General features: G+C 62.7%; 1 protein-coding gene across 1 annotated transcript in view; it reads right to left on the reverse strand.

The window, feature by feature from the left end:
- The window catches only part of RASGRF1 (Ras protein specific guanine nucleotide releasing factor 1), a 58,644-nt gene that overhangs the window by 24,000 nt on the left and 7,214 nt on the right, over positions 1-27,430 (reverse strand). Inside the window, 8 exon segments of the mRNA XM_079764054.1 lie at positions 784-902; positions 4,291-4,400; positions 4,916-5,109; positions 6,805-6,884; positions 8,427-8,680; positions 13,646-13,741; positions 18,147-18,294; positions 20,190-20,296. Of these exon segments, the coding sequence (XP_079620180.1) occupies positions 784-902; positions 4,291-4,400; positions 4,916-5,109; positions 6,805-6,884; positions 8,427-8,680; positions 13,646-13,741; positions 18,147-18,294; positions 20,190-20,296 (1,108 nt within the window).

Consider the following 27,430-nt stretch of genomic DNA (forward strand, 5'->3'; position numbering starts at 1 on the left):
CCCCAGCCCTGGGGACCCAGCGGTCACTCCCCCCAGCCCTGGGGACCCCGCGGTCACTACCCCCAGCCCTGAGGACCCCGCGGTCACTCCCCCAGCCCTGAGGACCCCGCAGTCACTCCCCCCAGCCCTGGGGACCCAGCGGTCACTCCCCCCAGCCCTGGGGACCCCGCGGTCACTCCCCCAGCCCTGAGGACCCCGCGGTCACTCCCTTAGCCCTGGGGACCCCGCGGTCACTCCCTTAGCCCTGGGGACCCCGCGGTCACTCCCCCAGCCCTGAGGACCCCGCGGTCACTCCTCCCAGCCCTGGGGACCCCGCGGTCACTCCCTTAGCCCTGGGGACCCCGCGGTCACTCCCCCCAGCCCTGGGGACCCCGCGGTCACTCCCCCAGCCCTGGGGACCCCGCGGTCACTCCCCCCAGCCCTGAGGACCCCGCGGTCACTCCCTTAGCCCTGGGGACCCCGCGGTCACTCCCCCAGCCCTGGGGACCCCGCGGTCACTCCCCCCAGCCCTGAGGACCCCGCGGTCACTCCCCCCAGCCCTGGGGACCCCGCGGTCACTCCCCCCAGCCCTGAGGACCCCGCAGTCACTCCCCCAGCCCTGGGGACCCCGCGGTCACTCCCCCCAGCCCTGGGGACCCAGCGGTCACTCCCCCAGCCCTGGGGACCCCGCGGTCACTCCCCCCAGCCCTGGGGACCCCGCGGTCATGCGGCAGGAGCGGCGGCCACAGCAGCCGGAGGGGCCGAGTGCCCCCCCAGCCCCCCCCGGCCCAGCGCGGGGCCCACCTTGCCGCACGAAGGTCTGGCTGGTGTCGAGCAGGATCTCGCAGCCCTCGATGATCATGCGCTCGATGGCCAGGTTCTTGCGGATGTTCTCCGTCTCGCTCACCTCGTCATGCATGATCCTGCGGGGACGGGCGGGGAGCCGCGCGGTCGGACACAGCTCCGGCGGCCACGCCGGGAGGGATGGGGGCCCGGCCCAGCCAGGTCTGGGGAGAAAGCCTGGAACCCCCAGTTCTCAGCGTGGCCCCCCAAAGGGGTCGGCAGCAGGAAGGAGCCCAGTGAGCTGGGCACGGAGAGGTCCGATCTCACTTTACCTCCCACAGCAGGAGGCGGGATCGTGTGTCAGAGAAAAGGAGACGGAGGTGACAGCTAAGGCCAGGCCTCTGGGATTTAAATGTCTGAAACGTGCCCGGCCGGCGTGGCTCCATGGTTGAGCATCGACCTATGAACCAGGAGGTCAGGGTTCGATTCCCGGTCAAGGGCACATGCCTGGGTTGCGGGCTCCATCCACAGGGTGGGGCGTGCAGGAGGCAGCCGATCCATGATTCTCTCTCATTGTTGATGTTTCTCTCTCTCCCCCTCTCCCTTCTTTTCTGAGTCAATAAAATATATATATATATATATATATATATATATATATATATATATATATATATATGTCTGAAACGTGGGAGGCATAGACAGCAGCATGGGGAGAAAGACGGGCTACAGGAGACATCATGAGCTCATTAATCAGCCCCCCGTACATCCAACCACCAGCTCTGTCCACCCACAGAAGAGACTGACGTTTCTAGTATTTCTGCCCCAGGACCTTTGCACGTCCTGTGCAGTGGCCCTCGACGCTCTCTATGCGGCCGTGTTCGTAATAATGGGCCTGGAGTGGCTTATTCCTGGAGAACAGGGCACTGCAGCCGGCTCGGGGAACACCGACTTCAGTTATTTCTGTGAATTCTGGCTCGTCTGAGAGAGAAATAGGACACAGCCCCGCCCCCCCCCCAACTGTCCCTGTTCTGACGGCTGCAATGCCGCTTGTGTCCACGAGGTGGCGCCATCTACCTGCTTTTTTACAAATACTGCTGGGTAAGTTTGGACTTTGCTCAGAGCCTCCATGAGTTCCCAGGAGCCTTAGGAAAGGAGTGGGTCATTTGTTGGGGAAGCGGGGGTGGGGGTGGGGGCAGAATCCGGAGAAGGACCCCAGGGCCTTTGCACTTGCTGCTTCCCCCTTCTGAGCCCTTCTTGGGGCTGTTTCCTTTATCCTGGCTCTGGGATGGCTTATTGTTGGAGGACCCGGCTCAGGCAAGAATGACTTTAGTTAGTTCTGTGGGTTCCGGTGCGTCTGGAGGGAAGCCGGCCGGCCTGGCTCAGGGGTTGAGCCTCAGCCTAGGGGCCAGGAGGTCACCGTTTGGTTCCCGGTTAGGGCACAGGCCCGGGTTGCCGGATCGATCCCCAGTGGGGGGCGTGCAGGAGGCAGCCGATCCATGATTCTCTCTCATCATGGATGTTTCTCTCTCTCCCTCTCCCTTCCCATCCCTCCTCAGGGCTTCTATACCTGTAGTCCCATCCCCACTGAATTCTCTTATATGGCTGTTTTTAAACTTATTATTATTTTTTTTAAAATATACTTTATTGATTTTTTTACAGAGAGGAAGGGAGAGGGATAGAGTCAGAAACATCCATGAGAGAAACATCGATCAGCTGCCTCCTGCACGCCCCCTACTGGGGATGTGCCCGCAACCAAGGTACACGCCCTTGACTGGAATCGAACCCGGGACCCTTCAGTCCGCAGCCCGACACTCTATCCACTGAGCCACACCGGTTAGGGCTAAACTTATTATTTTTAAAAATAACACTTAAGTTGACTTTTAGAGAGTGAGGAAGGGAGAGGGAGAAATAGAAACATAGATGAGGGAGGAACATCATGAATCGGCTGTCTTCTGCACGGCCCACCCCGGGGATCGAGCCCGGGACCTGTGCCCTGACCGGGAATCGAACCCGCTACCTCTGGGTTCCTGGGTTGATGCTCAGCCGCGGAGCCACGCCGGCCGGGCTCCAGCTGTTGTTTTAAATCCTGGCTCGGGCTTGGCTTATTGTCAGAGGCCAGGGCGGTGCCGCCGGCTCAGGGACAAACCCACTGGGGTGAGTTTTGTAGGTGCTGGCGAGGCTGGGAGGGAACCTGACTGGGTACCACCCCGTCTGAGAGAAGCTGATCAAGTCCCTCTTGTTTCCTTTCTGCCCCTGCAATACCTCTCCTGTCCACATGGTGGCAGCACTCACTCACTTTGGGGAAAAAATCCCCGCACAAGTTCCTGGCCAACTTTGCAATCTTGATTGGTTTCAAGTCTCCTGCCAACTCCTTCTCCGGGCCTTTGTACTTGTCCCCCCACCTGTCCGCAGGCCGACGCTCTATCCACTGAGCCACACCTGTCAGGGCTAAACTGGATTATGACAGGGGGCCTGGCGATCAGCTGTGGCTCAGCTGAGTCTGACCTCCGTGAACTGTAGGGACAGGCAGGTGTGGGAGGGACGCTCGGCACAGCTGGTTCCTAATCCGAGATACAGAGCCTGGGACCCTTCAGTCTGAGGGCTGGGGCTCTATCCACTGAGCCACCCGGCCAGGGCGGTCCCGGCACATTAGGGAGGGAGGGGGTCACCTTAGCTCCTGATCCAAGACGACAGAGTGGACTGCATGCCGGGACCCGGGGGACGGGGTCAGCATCTTAGGCCACATTCCTGGGCAGCTTGGTGCTCCCTGCACCTGTGCCTGCCCTGTGCCTGCCCTGTGTCTGCCCTGTGCCCACCCTGTGCCCGCCCTGTGCCCGCCCTGTGCCCTCCCTGTGTCCTCCCTGTGCCCTCCCTGTGTCCGCCCTGTGTCCGCCCTGTGCCCGCCCTGTGTCCGCCCTGTGTCCGCCCTGTGTCCGCCCTGTGCCCGCCCTGTGCCGCCCTGTGTCTGCCCTGTGCCCGGTGCCCTGGGTCAGGTGTCCCTCAGGGCCAGGAGCCCCCGCTGGAACGGGTGTGGGATTTGGTACCCGGGTTCGTGGCCCCCTCCTCCCTGCACACCCTCCCCTACTCTTCCCGTGGGCTCACCCCACCCTGACTGGACCTGGCTCCGTCCCCACACCTGACCCATCAGAAACCCAGAATCAGACCCCCTGCCACCTCCCCTGCCATCGGTGCAGGCAGCGCCCTCCCTGCTCCCCGGCCCCTCTGCCCTGCGGGAGGCCCCGGCCTCAGGAGCTGAGGGGGCCTTGACTGCTGGGGCTTTGGGCTCACGAGGGCCCGCCCCAGGCCCCCTCGGGACATGCTGACGGGAGGGTGTGAGCCGCGCCTGTCCACCTGTCCGGAAAGGCGGCCCCGCCTCGGACCTGGCCCCAGTGTGCTGGCCTTCCCCCGTGCCCACGAGGGCCTGCGCTGTGAGCCAGGCACTGCCCCCCCCCAATCCTACCCTGCACGGGAGCTCCCCTGGGGGCTCAGCACACGGGGGGCGGGCACCCGGGCGGGGGCTGCGCTCACCGGGACAGCTCCTCCAGCTTGGACTTGGCGTAGTCCAGGCTGTTCCGCTCCACGTGCTCGTAGGGGGTGTGCGCCAGGAGCTCGTGCAGAGTCAGGATGTACCTGGGGATCTGGGGGGGGGCGGGGGGGGAGGGATGGGGAGGGACAGAGCGGCATTGGGAAGGGTTCGCTGAGCTCCGAGGACACCTGCAGGGGCAGGGCCTGGGGGTGCCTGGGGACCAGGAGGGACAGGGCCCTGAGGGAGCTCCCCCTCGCCTTCCCACTACGCCTGCTCTGTGGGCAGCCCCGCCCCCGCCCTGTTCTCCAGCCCCAGCAGGCATGGCAGGGCCGGGCCTCTCCCTGCGTGGCTACGGGAGCCCCACAGGACCCCCGGGCTGGCGGACTGGCTCCCTCCTGGCAGAGGCCGGGCGGCCCACCTGGGACGGGGGAGGCGGGGACGCCCTGGGACGGGGAGGTGGGGACGCACTGGGACCGGGAGGTGGGGACGCACTGGGACAGGGACGAGGGGACGCACTGGGACGGGGAGGTGAGGACGCCCTGGGACAGGGAGGTGGGGACGGGGAGGCGGGGACACACTGGGCCGGGGGGCCGGGGGAGGCGGGGACGCCCGGGCACGCAGGCGCACCTGGAACATGGGGTAGGTGAGGAAGGTCTCCAGCGTCCGCTCCTCGCAGTCGGGCTTGGCCTCGTAGTGCTTGAGCAGCTTGTCGAAGTCGCGGTTCTGCTTGCAGTGCGCCAGGATCTGCAGGCTGTACTGGTGGTTGCGCACGAACTCCTGGTAGATGTTCAGCATCGGCAGCAGGATGTCGAACAGGTCGGCTGTGGGGCAGGGGCCGCGGGGTCAGCGGGGTCGGCGGGGTCAGCGCCTCCCCCCGGGAGACAGACAGGCGCCCTAGGTCCCCCCCCCCCACCAGAGAGACCCTGCCTTTGGAGGGGACGCTGGCCAGGGAGGTGGCCCCCGACGTAGGGGTCCCGTCAGAATCTCAGATATGTGTTTGTTAATCCTCCCCAGAGATGTTTCCTCATTGACATTTAAGAGAGAGTGGAAGGGAAGTGGGGGGAGAGAGAGAAAGATCGATGGGAGAGAGACACATCGACTGGTTGCCTCCTGCACCCGCCCCGGCCAGGGCCGGGGATTGAGCCCGCCACGGAAGCACATGCCCATGACTGAAATCGAACCCGAGACCCTTCAGTCCACGGGCCAATGCTCTAACCACTGAGCAACACCGGATTTTGAGAGCCGGGCCCTGTCGAGTCTGACACGTGCCCCGGGGGACAGGTGTAGGGGGTGCTGTGCTGTGCACCCTGCCTTCGGCAGCACACAGACCCGTTACAAATGCCCGTGGTGAGACCCGAATTCTACATGCAGTGCGTTCGCAATCACGGAAAACGGGGGAAAACAACCATGCTGGGAGCAAACCCCGTGTTTACAGCGGGGTCCTGGGGAGGCAGAGCCAATGGGGGCATTTTTAAACGTCTCCTCCTGTTTTGAGGATTCTCGAGTTTTTACCCATGGGTACATGGACATTATTAACAACTAGAGGCCCGGTGCACAAAATTCTTGCACGGAGCAGGGGGTCCCTCAGCCCAGCCTGCACCCTCTCCAATCCAGGACCCCTCGGGGGATGTCCGACTGCCTCTCGCAATCCAGGACCGCTGGCTCCTAACTGCTCACCTGCCTGCCTGCCTGATCGCCCCTAACTGCTCCCCTGCTGGCCTGATTGCCCCTAACTGCCTCTGCCTCGCCCCGCACCTGGGACCCAGGATTCCCTCCTCTGGCCAGTCGCAGGCACCCGGGACCCGGGCTTCCCTCCCTCTAGCTGGCCACAGGCACCCAGGACCGGGCCGGCTTTGCCAGGGCCAGCCGCAGCCGCAGGGGCCTGTGGGTGAGCGGCTTGTCCCTCTCCGGGGCCACAGCTCATTTGTGCCTGGCTGGCTCCCATTCCTCTCTCCCGAGCTCATTTGTGCCTGGCTGGTCCCCATTCCTCTCTCCCGAGTTCATTTGTGCCTGGCTGGCCCCATTCCTCTCTCCCGAGCTCATTTGTGCCTGGCTTGCCCCCATTCCTCTCTCCCGAGCTCATTTGTGCCTGGCTGGCCCCCATTCCTCTCTCCCGAGCTCATTTGTGCCTGGCTGGTCCCATTCCTCTCTCCCAAGCTCATTTGTGCCTGGCTGGTCCCCATTCCTCTCCCGAGCTCATTTGTGCCTGGCTGGTCCCCATTCCTTTCTGCCCAGGGTTGAGTGTCTGGCCTTATGGCATGAAGGCGTGAGGGCGTGAGGACCATTTGCATATCCGCTCTTTATTGTGTAGGATGGGAGAAGCGGATAAAGAACGAAGGCTATGTCGCCTCCTCCAGTAACAGCTCCATCCGACGTGTCGGTCCTCCCGGGCTCCCTCTCAGGGCTTCCGGGGGCTCCTCAGGGGCCGCTGGGTGTCCCCCCGGAAGGAGGGACGTGCCCTGGCCTGCAGGGTGGCCCTGGAGGGGGGACCCCGCGGGTGGGGGGTCGGGACTCACCCAGGACCAGCGTGGGCCAGTTGGAGATCCGTGCCTTCAGGCCCTGGTAGAAGATCTGGTGCAGGAACATGATCGTCTCACTGAAAGGGAAAGCAGGGGTCAGGGGGGGCCCCCAGAGTCCTTGCCCTGGGGTGCCTCCCCCCCGAGGTGTACACAGCTCGGGGGTCCCGGGGAGACTCCAGCAGCAAACCCCTTTCGCAGCGAGACCTGCTGTGAAAACCCCTTGGGTCCCACGGACTGTAATTTGGGTGGGCCCAGAGCAGAAGGAATATGGGAGCCCCCTGATGAAAAAGGACTAGGAATTTCCAGGGGTGACATCAGAGCGTTGGGGTCACCCGCCTGGGAGGGAGGTCCCCCGAGGGGCTGAGGCAGAATAGCAGCTGGGACCATCACAGGCTACAACTGGGGTCGAACCTGGTTGTTACTAGCTGGCCAGGGCGAGGTTTTTGTTGTGCATCCTCCCCCGAGGATATTTTCCCATTGATTTTTAGGGAGAGAGGAAGGGAGAGGGAGGGACAGAGAGAAACATTGATGTGAGAGAGACACATCTATAGGTTGCCTCTTGCACGTGCCCCGACCAGGGCCCGGGCCGGGGAGGAGCCTGCAATTGAGGTCCCTGCCCTTGACCAGAATCGAACCCGGGGCCCTTGGGTCTGCAGGCCAACGCTCTAGCCACTGAGCCACACCGGCCAGGGCAGTTTTTTCATTTTAATGTACCGATTTGGGGGAGAGAGAAACATTGATTTGTTGTCCCCCCAATGGACACATTCATCGGTGGATTCTTGTCTGTGCCCTGACCGGGGATCGAACCCGAACGCTTGGCGCATCGGACCGACCCTCCAACTGACTGAGCAGCCCAGCTGGGGCTAAATGGTCAGTTTTGACAGAGACCCACTGGCCCACATGCTTACTGCCGGGCCTCTCACGGAAGCTGGGGGGTCCCCGGTCTGTGGGAGGGGAGCCCCTGACTTGTGCACCTGCCCCCATGGCCCTGTCTCTGCCCACAGCCCCATCACAGGCCCGTGGGGACCAGACAGGAAGGACACCACCGCTCAGGTGTGGTGGCTGCGGCCACAGAGGGGCCCGGCCGCGTGGCTCAGGGGCTGAGCGTGGACCTAGGAACCAGGAGGTCCCGGGTTCGATTCCTGGTCAGGGCACATGCCCGGGGTTGTGGGCTCCATCCCCAGTGTGGGGCGTGCAAGAGGCAACAAAAGATCCATGTTGACGTTTCTCTCATCGATATTTCTCTCTCTCTCTCTCCCTTCCTCTGTGAAATCAATTAAAAAAATATGTATTTTTAAAAAGTCCTCAAACATCGACACATGTCCCCTGATGGGGGGAGGGAGGCCGATACTGGCCGTGCTCAGAACCGGCCCTTAGATGTACACCGTGGGGGCTGACCCCCTTTGCCCTCCTGCACCCCCAAACCACATGGTTGGGGGGGGCGTGGCTTCCTCCACGTGACCTGGGCACCGCCTTCCTCCCGGGCCTCGGTTTCCTCCTCTGCACCCACCTCTGCACGGGTGGGACCTGGCTGCAGGCCGGGGTCCCAGGGAGGCCTGGCTCGGGTGCGCCCCCACCCCCAGGTGGGGCGCCCCTGTGGGGGGCGGGGGCCCACCCACCTGTTGAGGAATATGCTGCTGACGTCATCGTGCGTGATGGGCGGCCGCTTGGAGCTGGCGGCCATGCGCAGCGGGCGCAGGAAGTTGTTGACCAGGATGTGCAGCTGCTGCACGTACTCGGCCTCGGCCTCCAGCATGCTGAACACCAGCTGGTTGCGCTTGCGCATGCTGTCGGCGTGCGGCGACCGGATGTAGTCCTGGATGACCGTCTTCCACTTGCGGCGGCACAGCCAGCCGCGCAGGAAGCTCTGCACCTGGGCGCGCACGGGGCGGGGCCTCAGTGCTGCAGGGCCGACGGGGTGGGCAGGGAGCCCCCCCACCCCCCAGAGCGGGACGACCGAGCTGCCTGCCGCATGCCCGCGGGTGCGCGGGGACCAGGGTGTACGCTGGGTCCAGGGCTCGCAGGGAGGCACAGGCGCTGGGGGGGGAGGGGAGGGACCAAGGAGAGCAGGGACCAGGGCGCACACGCAGGGACCAGGGCGGACACACAGGGACCAAGGTGAGCAGGGACCAGGGCGCACACACAGGGACCAGGGCGTACACACAGGGACCAGGGCGCACACACAGGGACCAGGGCGCACACACAGGGACCAGGGCGCACACACAGGGACCAAGGTAAGCAGGGACCAGGGCGCACACACAGGGACCAGGGCGCACACACAGGGACCAGGGCGCACATGCGGGGACCAGGGCGCACACGCGGGGACCAGGGCGCACACGCGGGGACCAAGGTGAGCAGGGACCAGGGCGCACACACAGGGACCAGGGCGCACATGCAGGGATCAGGGCGCACACACAGGAACCAGGGCGCACACACAGAGACCAGGGCGCACACACAGAGACCAGGGCGCACACACAGGGACCAAGGTGAGCAGGGACCAGGGCGCACACACAGGGACCAGGGCGCACATGCAGGGACCAGGGCGCACACACAGGGACCAGGGCGCACACACAGGGACCAAGGTGAGCAGGGACCAGGGCGCACACACAGGGACCAGGGCGCACATGCAGGGACCAGGGCGCACACACAGGGACCAGGGCGCACACACAGGGTCCAGGGCGCACACACAGGGACCAGGGCGCACACACAGGGACCAAGGTGAGCAGGGACCAGGGTGCACACACAGGGACCAGGGCGCACACACGGGGACCAGGGCGCACACACAGGGACCAGGGCGCACACACGGGGACCAGGGCGCACACGCGGGGACCAGGGCGCACACACAGGGACCAAGGTGAGCAGGGACCAGGGTGCACACACAGGGACCAGGGCGCACACACAGGGACCAGGGCGCACACGCAGGGACCAGGGCGCACACACAGGGACCAGGGCGCACACACAGGGACCAAGGTGAGCAGGGACCAGGGCGCACACACAGGGACCAGGGCGCACATGCAGGGACCAGGGCGCACACGCAGGGACCAGGGCGCACACACAGAGACCAGGGCGCACACACAGGGACCAGGGCGCACACACAGGGACCAAGGTGAGCAGGGACCAGGGTGCACACACAGGGACCAGGGCGCACACACGGGGACCAGGGCGCACACACAGGGACCAGGGCGCACACACAGGGACCAGGGCGCACACACAGGGACCAGGGCGCACACACAGGGACCAAGGTAAGCAGGGACCAGGGCGCACACACAGGGACCAGGGCGCACACACAGGGACCAGGGCGCACACGCGGGGACCAGGGCGCACACGCGGGGACCAGGGCGCACACGCGGGGACCAAGGTGAGCAGGGACCAGGGCGCACACACAGGGACCAGGGCGCACATGCAGGGACCAGGGCGCACACACAGGGACCAGGGCGCACACACAGAGACCAGGGCGCACACACAGAGACCAGGGCGCACACACAGGGACCAAGGTGAGCAGGGACCAGGGTGCACACACAGGGACCAGGGCGCACATGCAGGGACCAGGGCGCACACACAGGGACCAGGGCGCACACACAGGGACCAAGGTGAGCAGGGACCAGGGCGCACACACAGGGACCAGGGCGCACACACAGGGACCAGGGCGCACACACAGGGACCAGGGCGCACACACAGGGACCAAGGTAAGCAGGGACCAGGGCGCACACACAGGGACCAGGGCGCACACACAGGGACCAGGGCGCACACGCGGGGACCAGGGCGCACACGCGGGGACTAGGGCGCACACGCGGGGACCAAGGTGAGCAGGGACCAGGGCGCACACACAGGGACCAGGGCGCACATGCAGGGACCAGGGCGCACACACAGGGACCAGGGCGCACACACAGAGACCAGGGCGCACACACAGAGACCAGGGCGCACACACAGGGACCAAGGTGAGCAGGGACCAGGGTGCACACACAGGGACCAGGGCGCACATGCAGGGACCAGGGCGCACACACAGGGACCAGGGCGCACACACAGGGACCAAGGTGAGCAGGGACCAGGGCGCACACACAGGGACCAGGGCGCACATGCAGGGACCAGGGCGCACACACAGGGACCAGGGCGCACACACAGAGACCAGGGCGCACACACAGGGACCAGGGCGCACACACAGGGACCAAGGTGAGCAGGGACCAGGGTGCACACACAGGGACCAGGGCGCACACACGGGGACCAGGGCGCACACACAGGGACCAGGGCGCACACGCGGGGACCAGGGCGCACACACAGGGACCAAGGTGAGCAGGGACCAGGGTGCACACACAGGGACCAGGGCGCACACACAGGGACCAGGGCGCACACGCAGGGACCAGGGCGCACACACAGGGACCAGGGCGCACACACAGGGACCAAGGTGAGCAGGGACCAGGGCGCACACGCAGGGACCAGGGCGCACATGCAGGGACCAGGGCGCACACACAGGGACCAGGGCGCACACACAGAGACCAGGGCGCACACACAGGGACCAGGGCGCACACACGGGGACCAGGGCGCACACGCGGGGACCAGGGCGCACACACAGGGACCAAGGTGAGCAGGGACCAGGGTGCACACACAGGGACCAGGGCGCACACACAGGGACCAGGGCGCACACGCAGGGACCAGGGCGCACACACGGGGACCAGGGCGCACACGCGGGGACCAGGGCCCACACACAGGGACCAAGGTGAGCAGGGACCAGGGTGCACACACAGGGACCAGGGCGCACACACAGGGACCAGGGCGCACACGCAGGGACCAGGGCGCACACGCAGGGACCAGGGCGCACACACAGGGACCAGGGCGCACACACAGGGACCAGGGCGCACACACAGGGACCAAGGTGAGCAGGGACCAGGGTGCACACACAGGGACCAGGGCGCACACACGGGGACCAGGGCGCACACACGGGGACCAGGGCGCACACGCGGGGACCAGGGCGCACACACGGGGACCAGGGCGCACACACGGGGACCAGGGCGCACACACGGGGACCAAGGTGAGCAGGGACCAGGGCGCACACACAGGGACCAGGGCGCACACACAGGGACCAGGGCGCACACGCGGGGACCAGGGCGCACACGCGGGGACCAGGGCGCACACGCGGGGACCAGGGCGCACACGCGGGGACCAGGGCGCACACGCGGGGACCAGGGCGCACACACGGGGACCAGGGCGCACACACGGGGACCAGGGCGCACACACGGGGACCAAGGTGAGCAGGGACCAGGGCGCACACACAGGGACCAGGGCGCACACACAGGGACCAGGGCACACACACAGGGACCAGGGCGCACACACAGGGACCAAGGTGAGCAGGGACCAGGGCGCACACACAGGGACCAGGGCGCACACACAGGGACCAGGGCGCACACGCGGGGACCAGGGCGCACACACAGGGACCAGGGCGCACACACGGGGACCAGGGCGCACACACAGGGACCAAGGTGAGCAGGGACCAGGGCGCACACACAGGGACCAGGGCGCACACACAGGGACCAGGGCGCACACGCGGGGACCAGGGCGCACACACAGGGACCAAGGTGAGCAGGGACCAGGGCGCACACACAGGGACCAGGGCGCACACACAGGGACCAGGGCGCACACACAGGGACCAGGGCGCACACACAGGGACCAAGGTGAGCAGGGACCAGGGCGCACACACGGGGACCAGGGCGCACACACGGGGACCAGGGCGCACACACAGGGACCAAGGTGAGCAGGGACCAGGGCGCACACACAGGGACCAGGGCGCACACGCGGGGACCAGGGCGCACACGCGGGGACCAGGGCGCACACGCGGGGACCAGGGCGCACACGCGGGGACCAGGGCGCACACGCGGGGACCAGGGCGCACACACGGGGACCAGGGCGCACACACGGGGACCAGGGCGCACACACGGGGACCAAGGTGAGCAGGGACCAGGGCGCACACACAGGGACCAGGGCGCACACACAGGGACCAGGGCACACACACAGGGACCAGGGCGCACACACAGGGACCAAGGTGAGCAGGGACCAGGGCGCACACACAGGGTCCAGGGCGCACACGCGGGGACCAGGGCGCACACGCGGGGACCAGGGCGCACACGCGGGGACCAGGGCGCACACACGGGGACCAGGGCGCACACACGGGGACCAGGGCGCACACACAGGGACCAAGGTGAGCAGGGACCAGGGCGCACACACAGGGACCAGGGCGCACACACAGGGACCAGGGCGCACACACAGGGACCAGGGCGCGCACACGGGGACCAGGGCGCACACACGGGGACCAGGGCGCACACACAGGGACCAAGGTGAGCAGGGACCAGGGCGCACACACAGGGACCAGGGCGCACACACAGGGACCAGGGCGCACACGCGGGGACCAGGGCGCACACACAGGGACCAAGGTGAGCAGGGACCAGGGCGCACACACAGGGACCAGGGCGCACACACAGGGACCAGGGCGCACACACAGGGACCAGGGCGCACACACAGGGTCCAGGGCGCACACACAGGGACCAGGGCACACACACAGGGACCAGGGCGCACACGCGGGGACCAGGGTGCACATGCGGGGACCAGGGCGCACATGCGGGGACCAAGGTGAGCAGGGACCAGGGCGCACACGCGGGGACCAAGGTGAGCAGCGACCAGGGCTCGGGAGTGCAAGGTCCCGGGCAACGTGCTGGATGCCTGAGCCTGTTGGTCCCCTGGACTCGAGGCGTGGTCCACGGGCGGGGCAGGGGATCAGGAGGACCCCCACCCCCCACCCCCGCCGCGGGCGGGGGGCGGGGGTGAGAGTGGGGTGAGGGAGGGTGCAGACCTTCTTAATCTTCTTGATGTCGCTGTCCTCGTCGCTGGGGGCGGCGGTGGTCTGGGTGGACTGGATCCGCTCGGTGTCCTTGAGCAGGGACGCGATCTGCGACAGACGCACAGGTCAGCCGCCCCCAGGGTCACGGCCGCGTGGGAAGCTGAGGCCCCTCGCTCCGTGGGAGGTCGCTGAGCCAGACGTCTGCGTGGGCCCCGGTCTGGGGGACCTGCCCAGCTGGGTCCCAGGCCGCTGGGCTCTGGCTCTGAGTGACCTTGGGCAATGCCCTTCGGCTCCCTGGGCTGCAGGCAGCACCTGTCCCCCGTCCCCTGGGAGCCTGGCCTGAATCTGTCCCCGTTGCCTCAACCATGGCTGCCTTTACGCTTGGATTTTCTGGGTTTTTTTTTCTTGTTGTTTTTTAATGTAACATTTAAAAAATATATTTTATTGATTTCAGAGAGGGAAAGAGAAACATCCATGATGAGAGAGAATCATGGATTGGCTGTCTCCTGCACGCCCCCCCACTGGGGATCGAGCCTGCAACCTGGGCATGTGCCCTTGACCAGAATCGAACCCGGGACCTTTCAGTCCACAGGCCATTGCTCTATCCACTGAGCCACACCAGCCAGGGCAATGCTTGGGTTTTTATTGGGGTCAGATGTCTGCAACATAAAGTTTGCCATCTTAGCCGGTTTTTAAAAAATGTTTTTATTGCCCTGGCCAGTGTGGCTCAGTGGATAGAGCGTTGGCCTGCGGACTCAAGGGTCCCGGGTTCGATTCCCGGTCAGGGCACAGGCCCGGGTTGCGGGCTCGGTCCCCAGTGGGGGGTGTGCAGGAGACAGCCGATCCATGATTCTCTCTCATTGATGTTTCTCTCTCCTTCCCTCACCCTTCCTCTTTGAAATCAATAAAAATATATTTTAAAAAAATAAAAATATGTTTTTATTGATTTCAGAGAGAGGAAGGGAGAGGGAAGGAGAGAGAGATGGAAACATCCATGATGAGAGAGAATCATGGATCGGCTGCCTCCTGCATGTCCCCCACCTGGGGATGGAGCCCGCAACCTGGGCATGTGCCCTGACCGGGAATCGAACCCTGACCTCCTGGTTCATAGGTCGAGGCTCAACCACTGAGCCACGCTGGCCGGGCTGCTAGTCTGCTTTCTTAACAATTTTTGGGATTTGCACCTGGCACCCTTTTCCCTTTAGTTGGGTGACGTGTGTGTATGTGTGTGTGCGCGTGTACATGTACACGTGTGTATGTGTCCCGTGTGTGCACGTGTACATGTCCCTGTGTGCGTACACGTGTGTGCGTGCATGTGTATGTATTTGAAATGGGTGCAGTCCTCTAAGGGAGAGGCATTCTAGGACATCCACGCAGCAGGACCAGGGAAAAACAGGTGCAATTAGGCCAGGCGCCCCACTCCGTGCTCAGCAACGCGGGCGGCCCGGAGCCTTAGTTAAGCATCAGGCGGGCGGGCAGAGCTCTGCAGAATGGGGAGCGAGGTGGGGAGGGGGGAGGGGGCCCTCCAGGGGTCTGGACCACCCAGGGCCCACGCCTGGGAGGAGCCCCGGTGAGCTCAGGGAGCCAGCCTTCCTCTCGCCCTGGCAGGCCCCCTCGGGGGTGGATGGGCCGGCTTTGGACCCTGGTTTGCTCGCTTGGCATTGAGGGCTGCCCTGCCGACCTCGTCAGTGGCGGCCGTGGTGCGCTGGGACTGGCTCCCAGCCCAGCTCACCGGCGAGCGCCCGGCTCTGGCTGCCCCGTGCAAATGGGAAGGGCTTTCCAGAAGAGGTTTTGCAGGGCAAATAGGAGCCCGACGGGTGGCTCTGGCACAGGAGGAATTTGAGCAGAAGGGATGGTGTGAACCTGGCGTCTCAGTTGCCTACTTGTCCCCCCCTACCCCGCCCCCAAGACTGGCTTTCTTTTTTTTAATATATATTTTTATCTATTTCAAGAGGAAGGGGAGAGGGAGAGGGAGAGAGAAACATCCATGATGAGAGAGAATCATGGATCGGCTGCCTCCTGCACGCCCCCTTCTGGGGATGGAGCCTGCAACCCGGGCATGTGCCCTGACCAGGAATCGAACCGTGACCTCCTGGTTCATAGGTCAATGTTCAACTACAGAGTCACGCCGGCCGGGCCTAACGTGCACCCTTTAATCCGCCGACCTCCGCAGCGGGGAGAGGTAACTGGCAGGGGGTCTGGGCCCGGCCTCCAGTGCTGACGGGGACCTGTGGTCCCCAATGTCTTCAGAGCCCTCCCAGCTCTGACCTGGTAAGACCTCGTCTTGGTCACGGGGCCGCCTGTCACTCCCCGGCTTCTCAGTGCCTCCTGCCACCTGGCGGCCACTTCCTGGGCCCCGGGCTCTGTGCTTCCGCGTCCTGGAGCCGGGCCAGAGCGGACAGTGCCCTGCGCCCTGCGGGGTGTGTGTGCGAGAGACAGAGAGCGAGGGTAGCCCTAGAGCTGGGCCAGCCGGCCCTGCAGTCTCCTTGAAAAAGAATCTCTGCCCCGGAGGGCGAGGCGCTCAATTGGAAACATTGCTGCCCAAATTCCCGCAAATGGACCCAGCCGGCGTGGCTCCGTGGTTGAGCGTCGACCTAGGAACCCGGAGGTCACAGGTCAATTCCTGGTCAAGGGCACCTGCCCGGGTTGCGGACTCGATCCCCAGTGTGGGGCGTGCAGGAGGCAGTTGATCCATGATTCTCTCGCATCATGGATGTTTCTCTCTCTCTCTCCCTCTCACTTCCTCTCTGGAATCAATAAAAACATTAAAAAAAAGAAATTCCCACAAATGGGCTTCCCCTGCCACACACGCTCACAACCACCCCTGCACCCACCCCTTCTCTGTCCTCCAAACCCCTGAATCCGACCCTGGAATCCCTTTAGGGCAGAAGCAACACCAGCCCACACCCACGTTGGCCTCGAAATGACTCACTTCCGGAGCCGGGTGCCCCTGAGCTCCATTCTTGTGCCAGTGGCGCTCGGTGATCCACAGTCAGACCTCTGCTTCTCTAGTGCCCACCACAGAGCCAGACACCCTTACTGAGCACCTACTATGTGCCCAACACTCTTACTGAGCACCTACCATGTGCCCAACACCCTTACTGAGCACCTACTATGTGCCCGACGCCCTTACTGAGCACCTACTATGTGCCCGACGCCCTTACTGAGCACCTACTATGTGCCCAACGCCCTTACTGAGCACCTACCATGTGCCCAACACCCTTACTGAGCACCTACCATGTGCCCAACACCCTTACTGAGCGCCTACCATGTGCCCAACACCCTTACTGAGCACCTACTATGTGCCCGACGCCCTTACTGAGAACCTACTATGTGCCCGACGCCCTTACTGAGCACCTACTATGTGCCCAACACCCTTACTGAGACCTACTATGTGCCCGACGCCCTTATTGAGCACCTACTATGTGCCCAACACCCTTACTGAGACCTACTATGTGCCCGACGCCCTTACTGAGCACCTACTATGTGCCCGACGCCCTTACTGAGCACCTACTATGTGCCCGACGCCCCTATTGAGCGCCATGTGTCTAATGACACCCTTATTGAGCACCTATGTACCAGACGCCCTTATTGAGCACCTACTATGTGCCCAGCGTCCTTATTGAGCACCATGTGCACAACACCCTTATTGAGCACCTACTATGTGTCTAACACCCTTATTGAGCACCTACTATGTGCCCAACGCACTTATTGAGCACCTACTATGTGCCCAATGGCCTTATTGAGTGCCATGTGCCCAACGTCCTTATTGAGCACCTACTATGTGCCAGGCTGGGGGTCAGGGCAGGGAGTCCCCAGGAGGGGGCCTCTGAGCCTGGGAAGGTTACCCAGGCCTGGACGCATGGGGGTGACAAGGGAATTGCAATTGGGTGCCGGCAGGTCCAAAATCCAAGCAGCGCCCACCCCCGGAGTCTTGGGCTGGTAACGCGGAAGGCTTACTCAATGGGTGTGTCATCACAGAAACTAGGAATCTACCCAGAGGGTTAGATGTAAAAAAGCCCATAAGAAGGGGAGGCACAGATGCCTGGCTGGGGGGCGCGGCTCAGTGGTTGAGCGTCGACCTATGAACCAGAAGGTCACGGCTGAATTCCCAGTCAAGGGCACATGCCCGGGTTGTGGGCTCGATCCCCAGCATGGGGTGTGCAGGAGGCAGCCAATCCGTGATTCTCTCTCATCGTGGACGTTTCTCTCTCCCTCCCTCTCCCTTATTCTCTGAAATCAACACAAATGAGTTAAAAGAAAAAGAAGGGGAGCACACAGAGGTTAGGGGTTCGCTCCAGGTTGCAGGTTTAGGTGGCAGAAGTGGGATCTGAATCCACATCTGACCCCAGGACCTTCCCACTCGGCCAGCAGCACTGGTTTCAGGGGTGGAGGCTGGCAGGGCAGCGGTGGGGAGCTGCCCCCCGGCCCATCCTATAGCCCTCCCCCCCCCCCGCCCGATCCCGAGGAACCGGGGTGCCAGGCGTGGGGCCCGGCCCCGGCCGGCAGTCACCTCTGCCTTCAGCCGCTCGATCTCGACCTCCCCGTCCTCGATCTGCCTCCGCAGCTGCTTGGCCACCGTCTTCTCGGTCTCCACAATCTGCAGCAGGTGCAGGTACTTCTGCATCAGCGCCTCGTGCTCCGTGGCCAGCGTCCGGTAGCTATGGGCACATGGCGGCCGCGGCGGGTCAGACACGGCCCGCTCGGCCCCCGAGGTCCCACCGCTGCCCTCGGGAGGGGGTCCCGCCGCCGGGCACGGTGCTGGGCCTCCCCCGGACGCTGCTACAGTCACCCAGTCCCTTCCCCGCACTCTGACCTCTGCTTCTCCCACGGGCCCTGGCCCCCGGCCCCACCCCGGACACCGCAGGGCCTTTGCACAGACAGATCTTCTGTCTGAAGCATCCTCTGCCCCCCCCCCGCCCCCTTCCCTGGACCAGCTCCGTCCTCTTTCCTCGTTTACCTCTGGGTCCCCGGAACCTTCCCTGCCCCCGCCTCCCGCCCCGACTGGGTGGAGTGTCCCAGAAACACCCTCGGCTTCCACTACCATAGCATCGGCCGGACTGAGACATATTTTTTAAACTTTTCTTTCTTTTTTCCTTATCCTCACCCGAGGATATTTCCCCATTGATTTTAGAGAGAGTGGGAGAGAGAGGGAAAGACAGAAACATCGATGTGAGAAAAACACATCGATGGGTTGCCTCCTGCATGCGCCCTGACCAGGGCCCGGGCCGGGGAGGAGCATGCCACCGAGGTACGTGCCCTTGACCAGGAATCGGACCCGGGACCCTTAGATCCGCAGGCCAACGCTCTATTCACTGAGCCACACCAGCCAGGGCCAGACTTATGTCTGGTTTTTTTAGGGGGAAGAAGGGGGGAAGGTCCAGTTATTTCCATCCTGATGATTAGAATGTGTGACGAATGAGAACGCTGTCATCTCCCGAGCCCCTTCGCATACATGATGTCATGTGGTTCTCAGAACAACCCTGCTGGCCCCGGCTGGTGTGGCTCAGTAGATAGAGCGCCGGCCTGCGGACCGAAGGGTCCCAGGTTCGATTCCTGGTCAAAGACACATGCCTGGGTTTTGGGCTCGATCCCCAGTTTGGGAGCGTGCAGGAGGCAGCCAATCCGTGATTCTCTCTCATCATGGATGCTTCTCTCTCTCCCTCTCCCTTCCTCTCTGAAATAAAAACAAATCTATTTAAAAAACAAAAACAACCCTGCTGGCAGTGCCGGGGAGTCTGGGGTCCATCGGCTGCCCCTGGATCTGGGTCTCCCCACTCGGCTCTGTGGTCCCCGCGGCCAGCAGTTCCCACTCCAGATGGCAGCTCTGATCACCCCACGCCCCTCCACTGGTGTAAAACCTTCGATGGTCCCCACTGTTCACGGGAGAGTGAGCAGACACCTCAGCTGGGTATACAAGCCCAGTTGCCCCGGCCACTCTGGCTCAGGGGTTAGAACCTCGGCTTGAGGCCCAAAGGGTCACAGGTTCAATCCCCGGCCCTGGTTGGGGTGAGTGCAGGAGGCAACCCATCGATGAGTCTCTCTCATGTCGATGTTTCTCTCTCTCTCTCTCCCCCTTCATCTGTCTGAAATCAATAAAAGTAAATAAATAAAGACTGCTTAGGATGGGGTTCCAGGCCAGTGTCCAACCTCATGTACCTTCTTCTTCCTCTTTTTTAGAGAGAGAGTGGAAGAGAGAGGGAGAGACAGAGAGAAACATCGATGTGAGAGAGACACATCCATGGGTTGCCTCCTCCCTGAGTCCCGACCAGGTCCGTGGCCAGGGAGGATCCTGCAACCAAGGTCCGTGCCCTTGACAGGAATGGAACCCGGGACCCGTCGGTCCCCAGGCCGACGCTCTATGCACTGAGCCACACCGGCCAGGGCGAACCTCACGGAACTTCTGATGCCCAGACGTTGTCTCTGTCAAGCTCCCATCGCCCCCCTCTCCTCCGCTGCCTCCCTTTCTCGTCCTAAGGCGTGGGTTTGCCCGATCGGGCCGTCGGGCTCGGGTTCAGCCGCTCATGCCCGGACCCCGGGGCTGAGGGAGACCCACCTGGCGTGAGCGATGGCCGCCACCCACTCGTCACAGTCCTTGGCATCCTCCGTCCGCAGCTCCAAGGCCTTCTGGTTCTCGTGGCTGAAGTTCACGGTGAAGTAGTGCTGCACCGAGGAGAGATGTCCGGTTACCGGGCGTCCCCGGAACCAGCGGCGCCTGCCCAGCTAGCTGTTGGCAGAGCGCTCGCTGCCACCCCAGCCGGGCACAGGTTCCTTCTCCGCGGCTGAAGGGACGCGGGCCTGGGGAGCACGCTCACCCTCTTGATGAGCGTCGACCTATGAACCAGGAGGTCAGGGTTCGATTCCCGGTCAGGGCACATGCCTGGGTTGCAGGCTCCATCCCCAGTGTGGGGCGTGCAGAAGGCAGCTGATCCATGATTCTCTCTCATCATGGATGTTTCTCTCTCCCTCTCCCTTCCTCTCTCTGAGATCAATAAAAATATATTAAAAAATAACATCCTATATAATAAAAGCCTAATATGCTAAGTGTCTAGTCGTCGGTTCAACCAAAGCGTAATATGCTAATGATATAATAAGACCCCTCAACCGCTTGCTATGACGTGCACTGACCACCAGGGGGCAGATGCTCCGACTGGTAGGTTAGCTTGCTGCTGGGGTCCGGCTGGTCGGGACTGAGCGAGTCCTCCCCGGCCCTGATCATGCACCGGTGGGGTCCCTCGACCTGGTCTACGCCCTCTCACAATCCGGGGCCCCTCAGGGGATGTCAGAGAGCCAGGTTCCGCCCAATCCCACAGGCCAGGCCGAGGGACCCCACTGGTGCACGAATTCGTGCACCGGGCCTCTAGTTAACTTATAAAAAAAGAAAAAGAAAAAAGAATGGGGCTGAGGGGCCAGCCTTTTAGCCGAGAGGGAACTGGGAGTCGGGGTGGCCGGCCACGTGCTGGGGCAGCCTGTGGGGGCCCCTGGAGAAACCAGAGGAGACAGGCAGGCAGTGGGGGGCAGGGCGGGACCCTCAAGCCTGCCCAGCCATCCGGAAGAGGTCATGGCGGGGCCATGGGTCAGAGAGGGCGCCATCCTGGTCCCCCGTTTCCCCTGGGTGTCCGGGCGGCAGGGAGCAGCAGGCCGAGGTGGGGCGTGTAAAGTCCTTCAGCTCCTGCTGACATTACTGCATTCCTGTTAATTGTCAGTCTGGGTGGCAGCCAGGGTGCGTGTGTGTGCGTGTGTGTGTGTGTGTACGGGTATGTGTGAGCGTGTGGGTTGCTGCAGTCACTGTCTCTCACTTGTTTCCTGGGAAACAGATAACTGGGGCTACAGCATGAAACGTTGTCCGCTGAGTTGGGGGCCTCCGGTGGGCGCCCCTCCCCCTCGAGACGGAAGCAGGGAGAACACGGGGCTGTAGGGGGGTCCCCAAATGCTCCCCCCTCTCTCACGCTCTCACGCTCGTCTCCCGGGGTCTGTGCATTCCCACCTTCCCCAACTGGAACCGGTATGACTGTCTGAGGCTCAGAGAGGTTGAGCCACCTGCTTAAGGCCACACAGCGAGAAGGCAGAGAGAGGAACCAGGAGGACAAACTTTCCCCGGGCTCCCGCCGCCCTGTCAGGCCCCTTGGGGTGTGAAGGGGAAGGAGGCTGTGGGCAGGTGAGGCTCGGGGTCCGCACTCGGCCCGGTTCCGGGGGGCGGGGGGGGGGCAGAGGGGCGGGCACCGGGGAACTGGAGCGGGGGAGGGGCGGGGCGGGGCGACTGCTTGCTGTCCAGGCCTCGGAGACTCGGGTTCCAAGAGAGCCAGTCCTCGCTGTCGCTTAAGCGGCTCTGATCGGGCTCCCGTTCCTTCAAATGAGATTCCTGACCAGGAATTGCTGCCCGCTGGGCACCCAGCCATGGCCAGGACCCTGGGAGCCTTCACCTGCCGAGCAGCCATTCACCACCACACACAGGAGCCGAACTTCCTCGTTGATTGACAGCAAGAGCCACAAGCAGGGGGCACTGAGGTGGCCCCTCAGGTGTGGGTGGTGACAGAGGCCAGCGGGTGTGGGGCGCCCAGGCTCCATGAACCACGCCTGCCACGCTCAGTCACTGTTCCCAAACTCGGTTCCCCATGGAACCCTGCTGCTTGCATCTTTTTGGAAGATCGATCCCATCGCACCAGTGTTCCCGGGAGTCCCATTGGGGACTGGGGTTCAAGTTTATTATTATTATTATTATTATTTACATTTCTTTATTGATTTCAGAGAGGAAGGGAGAGGGAGAGAAACATCCATGATGAAAGAGAATCATGGGGGTGTGGGATGGGAATGGGGGGATGAGGACAAATATGTGACACCTTAATCAATAAAGAAATTAAAAAAAAAGAAAGAGAATCATGGATCGGCTGCCTCCTGCACGCCCCCCACTGGGGGTCGAGCCTGCAACCTGGGCATGTGGCTCTGGCTGGAATTGAACCCGGGACCCCCCAGTCCATAGGCCGATGCTCTATCCACTGAGCCACACCGGCCAGGGCTTGAGTTTATCATTTAGGTCTCTTCACTCCTGCATTTCCTCTCTTTCACCAATCAGGGAGCTTATCGCCCACCTCGCAGATCATACCGTGAGGTTGGGGGTCGGCGAAGGGGGGATGCCCTCACTCGTGGTCCCCCCTGCCCCTGACCAGGCCCCACTCCAGAGCCCAGGTCAGCCAGGGCGGCCTCTCCCCACCGGTCACCTCGGGGCTGCGGTCCCAGCTGGCACTGCCTCAGCCAGCCCTCTCTACCTGATGCTGCCCCACGTCCCATGTCAGTGTGTGTGTGTGTGTGTGTGTGTGTGTGTGTGTGTGTGCATGCGCACACATGCATATATGTGTGCACGCACATGCCCTGGCCTGGAGTCCCTCTCTCTCCTCCCCCCCTCACTAAGGGGCCATCCATGCGGGTCCTCCTTGCATCCTCCCAGACACCCCAGGTCCCCTGTCCACCTCACCCTTAGGGTCCCAGGGGAGCCTTGTAGGGGGAGCCCATCCTGACCCCAGCCAGGCGCCCCCAGAGCGTCTTCCGACCTCTCACCCCTTTTCCGGCCTGCTCCTCGCTGCAGCCCCTCCCGGCCTGGCCGCCTGCCCGGTGCCTGGCACACAGTGGGGCCTCGGGCACAGCGTGTCCCAAAGGCCTGACCCCTCTGCCCCCCACCCCCCACCAGATATGGCCGCACAGGGGGGCTGGGCCCACTCCATGACCCTCTCCCTCCGCTCGGAGTGGCCTCGCTCTGTCCGCCTCCGAGTTCTCAAGTCTGAGACCCCCCAGCACTCGGCGTCCGAGCTGAGTGCCTGGCTCAGCCCCGTCCAGCTCCCAGGCTCCCCCCGGGTCTGAGCGGCCGCTGCTCTACCCGCCACCCGCCCGGGGCTGAGCCCTGCCGACACCTGACACTCACACAGCGGGAGGAGGTGAGGAGGGGCTGCGATGTGAGTGTTGACCTATGAACCAGGAGGTCGCGGTTCTACTCCTGGTCAGGGCACATGCCCCGGTTGTGGACTCGATCGATCCCCAGTAAGAGGCGTGCAGGAGGCAGCTAATCGGTGATTCTCTCTCATCATGGATGTTTCTATCTCATTCTCCCTCTCTGAAATCAATAAAAACATACATATTTATTTTATTTACTTATTTTAAATCCTCACCCGAGGATATTTTCCCATTGATTTTGAGAGAGAGTGGGAGAGGAGAGACAGAGAGAAACATCGACGTGAGAGACACACATCGATGGGTTGCCTCCTGCACGTGCCCCGACCAAGGCCCGGGCTGGGGAGGAGCCCGCAACCCAGGTACTATGTGCCCTTGACCGGAATTGAACCCGGGACCCTTTGGTCTGCAGGCTGACACTCTATCCACTGAGCCACACCAGCCAGGGCAAAACATCTATACTCATAAAAGGGTAATATGCTAATTAGACCAGACATCTTCCAGGTGACCTTATGGACATCCTTCCGGACAAAGCCACGGTGGCAGGAAGCCAAGGCAGAGGTGGCTAGGGGCAATCAGGCCGGCAGGGGAAGGCAGTTAGGGTCCATCAGGCTGGCAGGGGAGGGCAGTGAGGGGCGATCAGGCCGGCAGGGGAGGGTAGTTAGGGGCGATCAGGCCGGCAGGCAGGCGAGCAGCTAGGAGCCAGCGGACCCGGATTGGAGAGGGTGTAGGTCGGGCTGAGGGAATTTCGTGCACTGGGTCTCTAGGGCATATATATTTTTAAAACGCCCCAGCCCTCAGGGTCAGCCTTGGAGGAGGCTCGACCCACAGCCTGTGGGCCTGCTGAGTGGTCTCATGTTAATGTGTACTGACAACTCCAGACCCCAGATATCACACCCAGCTGGTCCCACGCCCACATCTGCCCGTCTGTCATCCCGCTCACAGCCCGCCACCCCCTTCCTCCAGCCGCCTCTCTGGATGTCTGTGGAACGCACTTGCCTGGACACCTCTACCCTTCTGTGTGTAGAAGCAGGAGATACCGCTCACTCGTGCTTCTAAAATTAATTTTGAACGGCTTTTATTTCCAGGTCTGAGTTGGATTTTCCAATTCGAAAAACATTAAAAACTCCGCTCGGAAGCACCTTGTTGAAAACAATTATCTCACTCTTCAGGGGGAAGATTGGTTCTGCATGCGCTTTGCCGGATTAGTGAGATCGAGTCTTTTTTAAAAAAAATATTTTCACTGCCCTGATCGGTGTGGCTCAGTGGATAGAGCGTCGGCCTGCAGACTGAAGGGTCCCAGGTTCGATTCCGGTCAAGGGCATGTACCTTGGTTGCGGGCACATCCCCAGTGGGGGGTGTGCAGGAGGCAGCTGATCAATGTTTCTCTCTCATCAGTGTTTCTGACTCTCTCTCCCTCTCCCTTCCTCTCTGTAAAAAATCAATTAAAAAATATGTTTTTATTGATTTCATAAGGAAGCGAGAGGGAGAGGGAGAGAGAAACATCGAGGATGAGAGAGAATCATGGATTAGCTGCCTCCCACATGCCCCACACTGGGGATCGAGCCCACAACCTGGGCATGTGCCCTGACCGGGATTTGAACCGTGGCCTCCTGGTTCACAGGTCGATGCTCAACCGCTGAGCCATGCCGGCCGGGCCAGATCCAGTCTTGATTGTGGGTGAATGGCTGAGTTTAGCCGTCGGCCTGGGTGTCCATTCATCGGAAGGCCCGGAACTGGGAGGCCCGGTTCCAGCTCTGACTCTCGGGGCCTGGACGCAGGAGACCCTTCATCCGTGGAGAGATGAGCTCCATCTATCTGAGCACCATGTGCCAGACGAGGGGCCTGTCTCCCTACGCCCCCCAGCAACTGCAGGGTGGCCGTGGTGCCGCCCAGACATGCTCACCCCGATAGGGGTGCCACCTGCAAAGGCGCTTATCTGGGTGGCGGCTGGACAGGAAGGCACGGACACGCACCTGGGGCTCTCACGGGATGTGAACCGGATGCTCCCGCCACTGCCCACGAAGCTCAGCGTGCGGCTTAGTTGTCACTGCAGCAGAACCCAGCCCGTCCTGACTAATACACCTAAGTCCAGATGGGAGCCTGGGCTAGAGCAGTGGAGGGAGAGAGGGCTGTACGTGGGCGCGTCTGAGAGAGACTCAGGAGGTCGGACGAACAGGCTGGCGGTGGTGTGGCCACCAGGGAGGAAGCAGGCTCCCCCAGCACCCCCCTTTCCTCTTGTGGCAGCACCTCGCTCAGACTTTTCCAGAAACCCACGGGTTCTTTATGTTAAGACTAGAGGCCCAGTGCATGAAATTCATGCACATGTAGTGGCTACCTGTCAGGGCCTCCTTTCCACCAGCTGCCTGCCCCTCCTGGCTGGGGCGGGGCTGGCCAGGGGGAGGGGCCATGGGCGGTTGGCTGGCTGGCCCTGGCCCCTGGTCAAGGGGACAATTTGCATATTAGGCTTTTATTATATAGGATGTACCATTCTAGCCCGGCCGGCGTGGCTCAGTGGTTGAGCGTCGACCTATGAACCAGGAGGTCAGGGTTCGATTCCTGGTCAGGGCACGTGCCCGGGTTGCGGGCTCGATCCCCAGTGGGGGGCACGCAGGAGGCAGCCAATCCATGATTCCCTCTCATCATTGATGTTTCCATCTCCTTCTCTCTTTCTCTCTGAAATCAATAAGAAATATTTAAAAGCCCAGCCAGGTGTAGCTCAGCAGTTGAGCGTCCACCCAGGAACCAAGAGGTCACGGGTTCGATTCCCGGTCAGGGCACGTGCCCAGGTTGTGGGCTTGACCCCCAGTTGGGGGCATGCGGGAGGCAGCCAATCCATGATTCTCTCTCATCATGAATGTTTTTTTTTTTTTTCTCTCTCTCTCTCTCCCTTCCTCTCTGAAATCAGTAAAAATATATTTAAAATAAACACACACACACACACAACGTGCCAACCTCTCTTTATGTCCAGGGTCAGGGCTCAGCGTTGACCTGCCAGAGGCCCAGGTGAGCTGCTCTTCCCTGAGGAGGACCCGGTCGTCAGGTGGAAGCTGACTGTGTGCCAGCTGCCGTTTATCGAGAAGACCTACTGTGTGTGTGTTGTGCTGGGACTTGGCAAACAGCACCCAGGTTACTCCTCAGGACAGGGCTGCAGGCAGGCTCTCTTACGGCCTCCATCTCACCGACGGGGAAACTGAGGCCCAGGGAGCTTTGCAGGAGGCGGCAGACGCAGGACCCCAGGCCAGTCTGCGTGGCTGGAGACCCGTGGTCCGAGGCGGAGTAGCGTAGCTGCTCGGGGATGAGCGGGGAGCACAGGCTGTGCAATGGGGGAGGTGTGGGGAGGCGCGGCTGCAGGGCCCGCTCTGAGTGGGGGACGGGCAGCGGGGGCGGCCAGGGCTCCCAGCTGCTCCCTGCACGACGGCGGCCCTCCCGGAGGAGTCTGGGCGTTGGCAGCGTTCTGGGCCCCTGCCCAGTCCGCGGGCACAGCTCCCACATAAACACCGGGGGCCGAGCTCTGTTCTTGGCTGCTTGCACGCGGGCACCGGCTCCAGGCTCCCACGGACTCCGGGCATCGGGACCGGGGGCTGTGGACGCCTCGGCGAGTGTTCCCTAACACTCGTGGGACCCCAGCAGACACAGCAGCCACCTGGCAGAGGTCACGGTGACACGTTTTCCCGGCTGTTCGTTGTGTTTCTCTCCCCGCGCCCCTCTAGGTATCTTGGCAGAGAATGATAAACTCACACCGCGCCCCCAGCCCACGTCTCTATGTGGCCGGCACGTCAAAAGCTCAGGTGTTGGCCCTGGCCAGTGTGGCTCAGTGGATAGAGCGCCGGCCTGCGGACTGAAGGGTCCGGG

Source organism: Cnephaeus nilssonii (genome assembly GCF_951640355.1).
Source record: "Cnephaeus nilssonii genome assembly, chromosome: 24".
NCBI lineage: Eukaryota > Metazoa > Chordata > Mammalia > Chiroptera > Vespertilionidae > Cnephaeus > Cnephaeus nilssonii.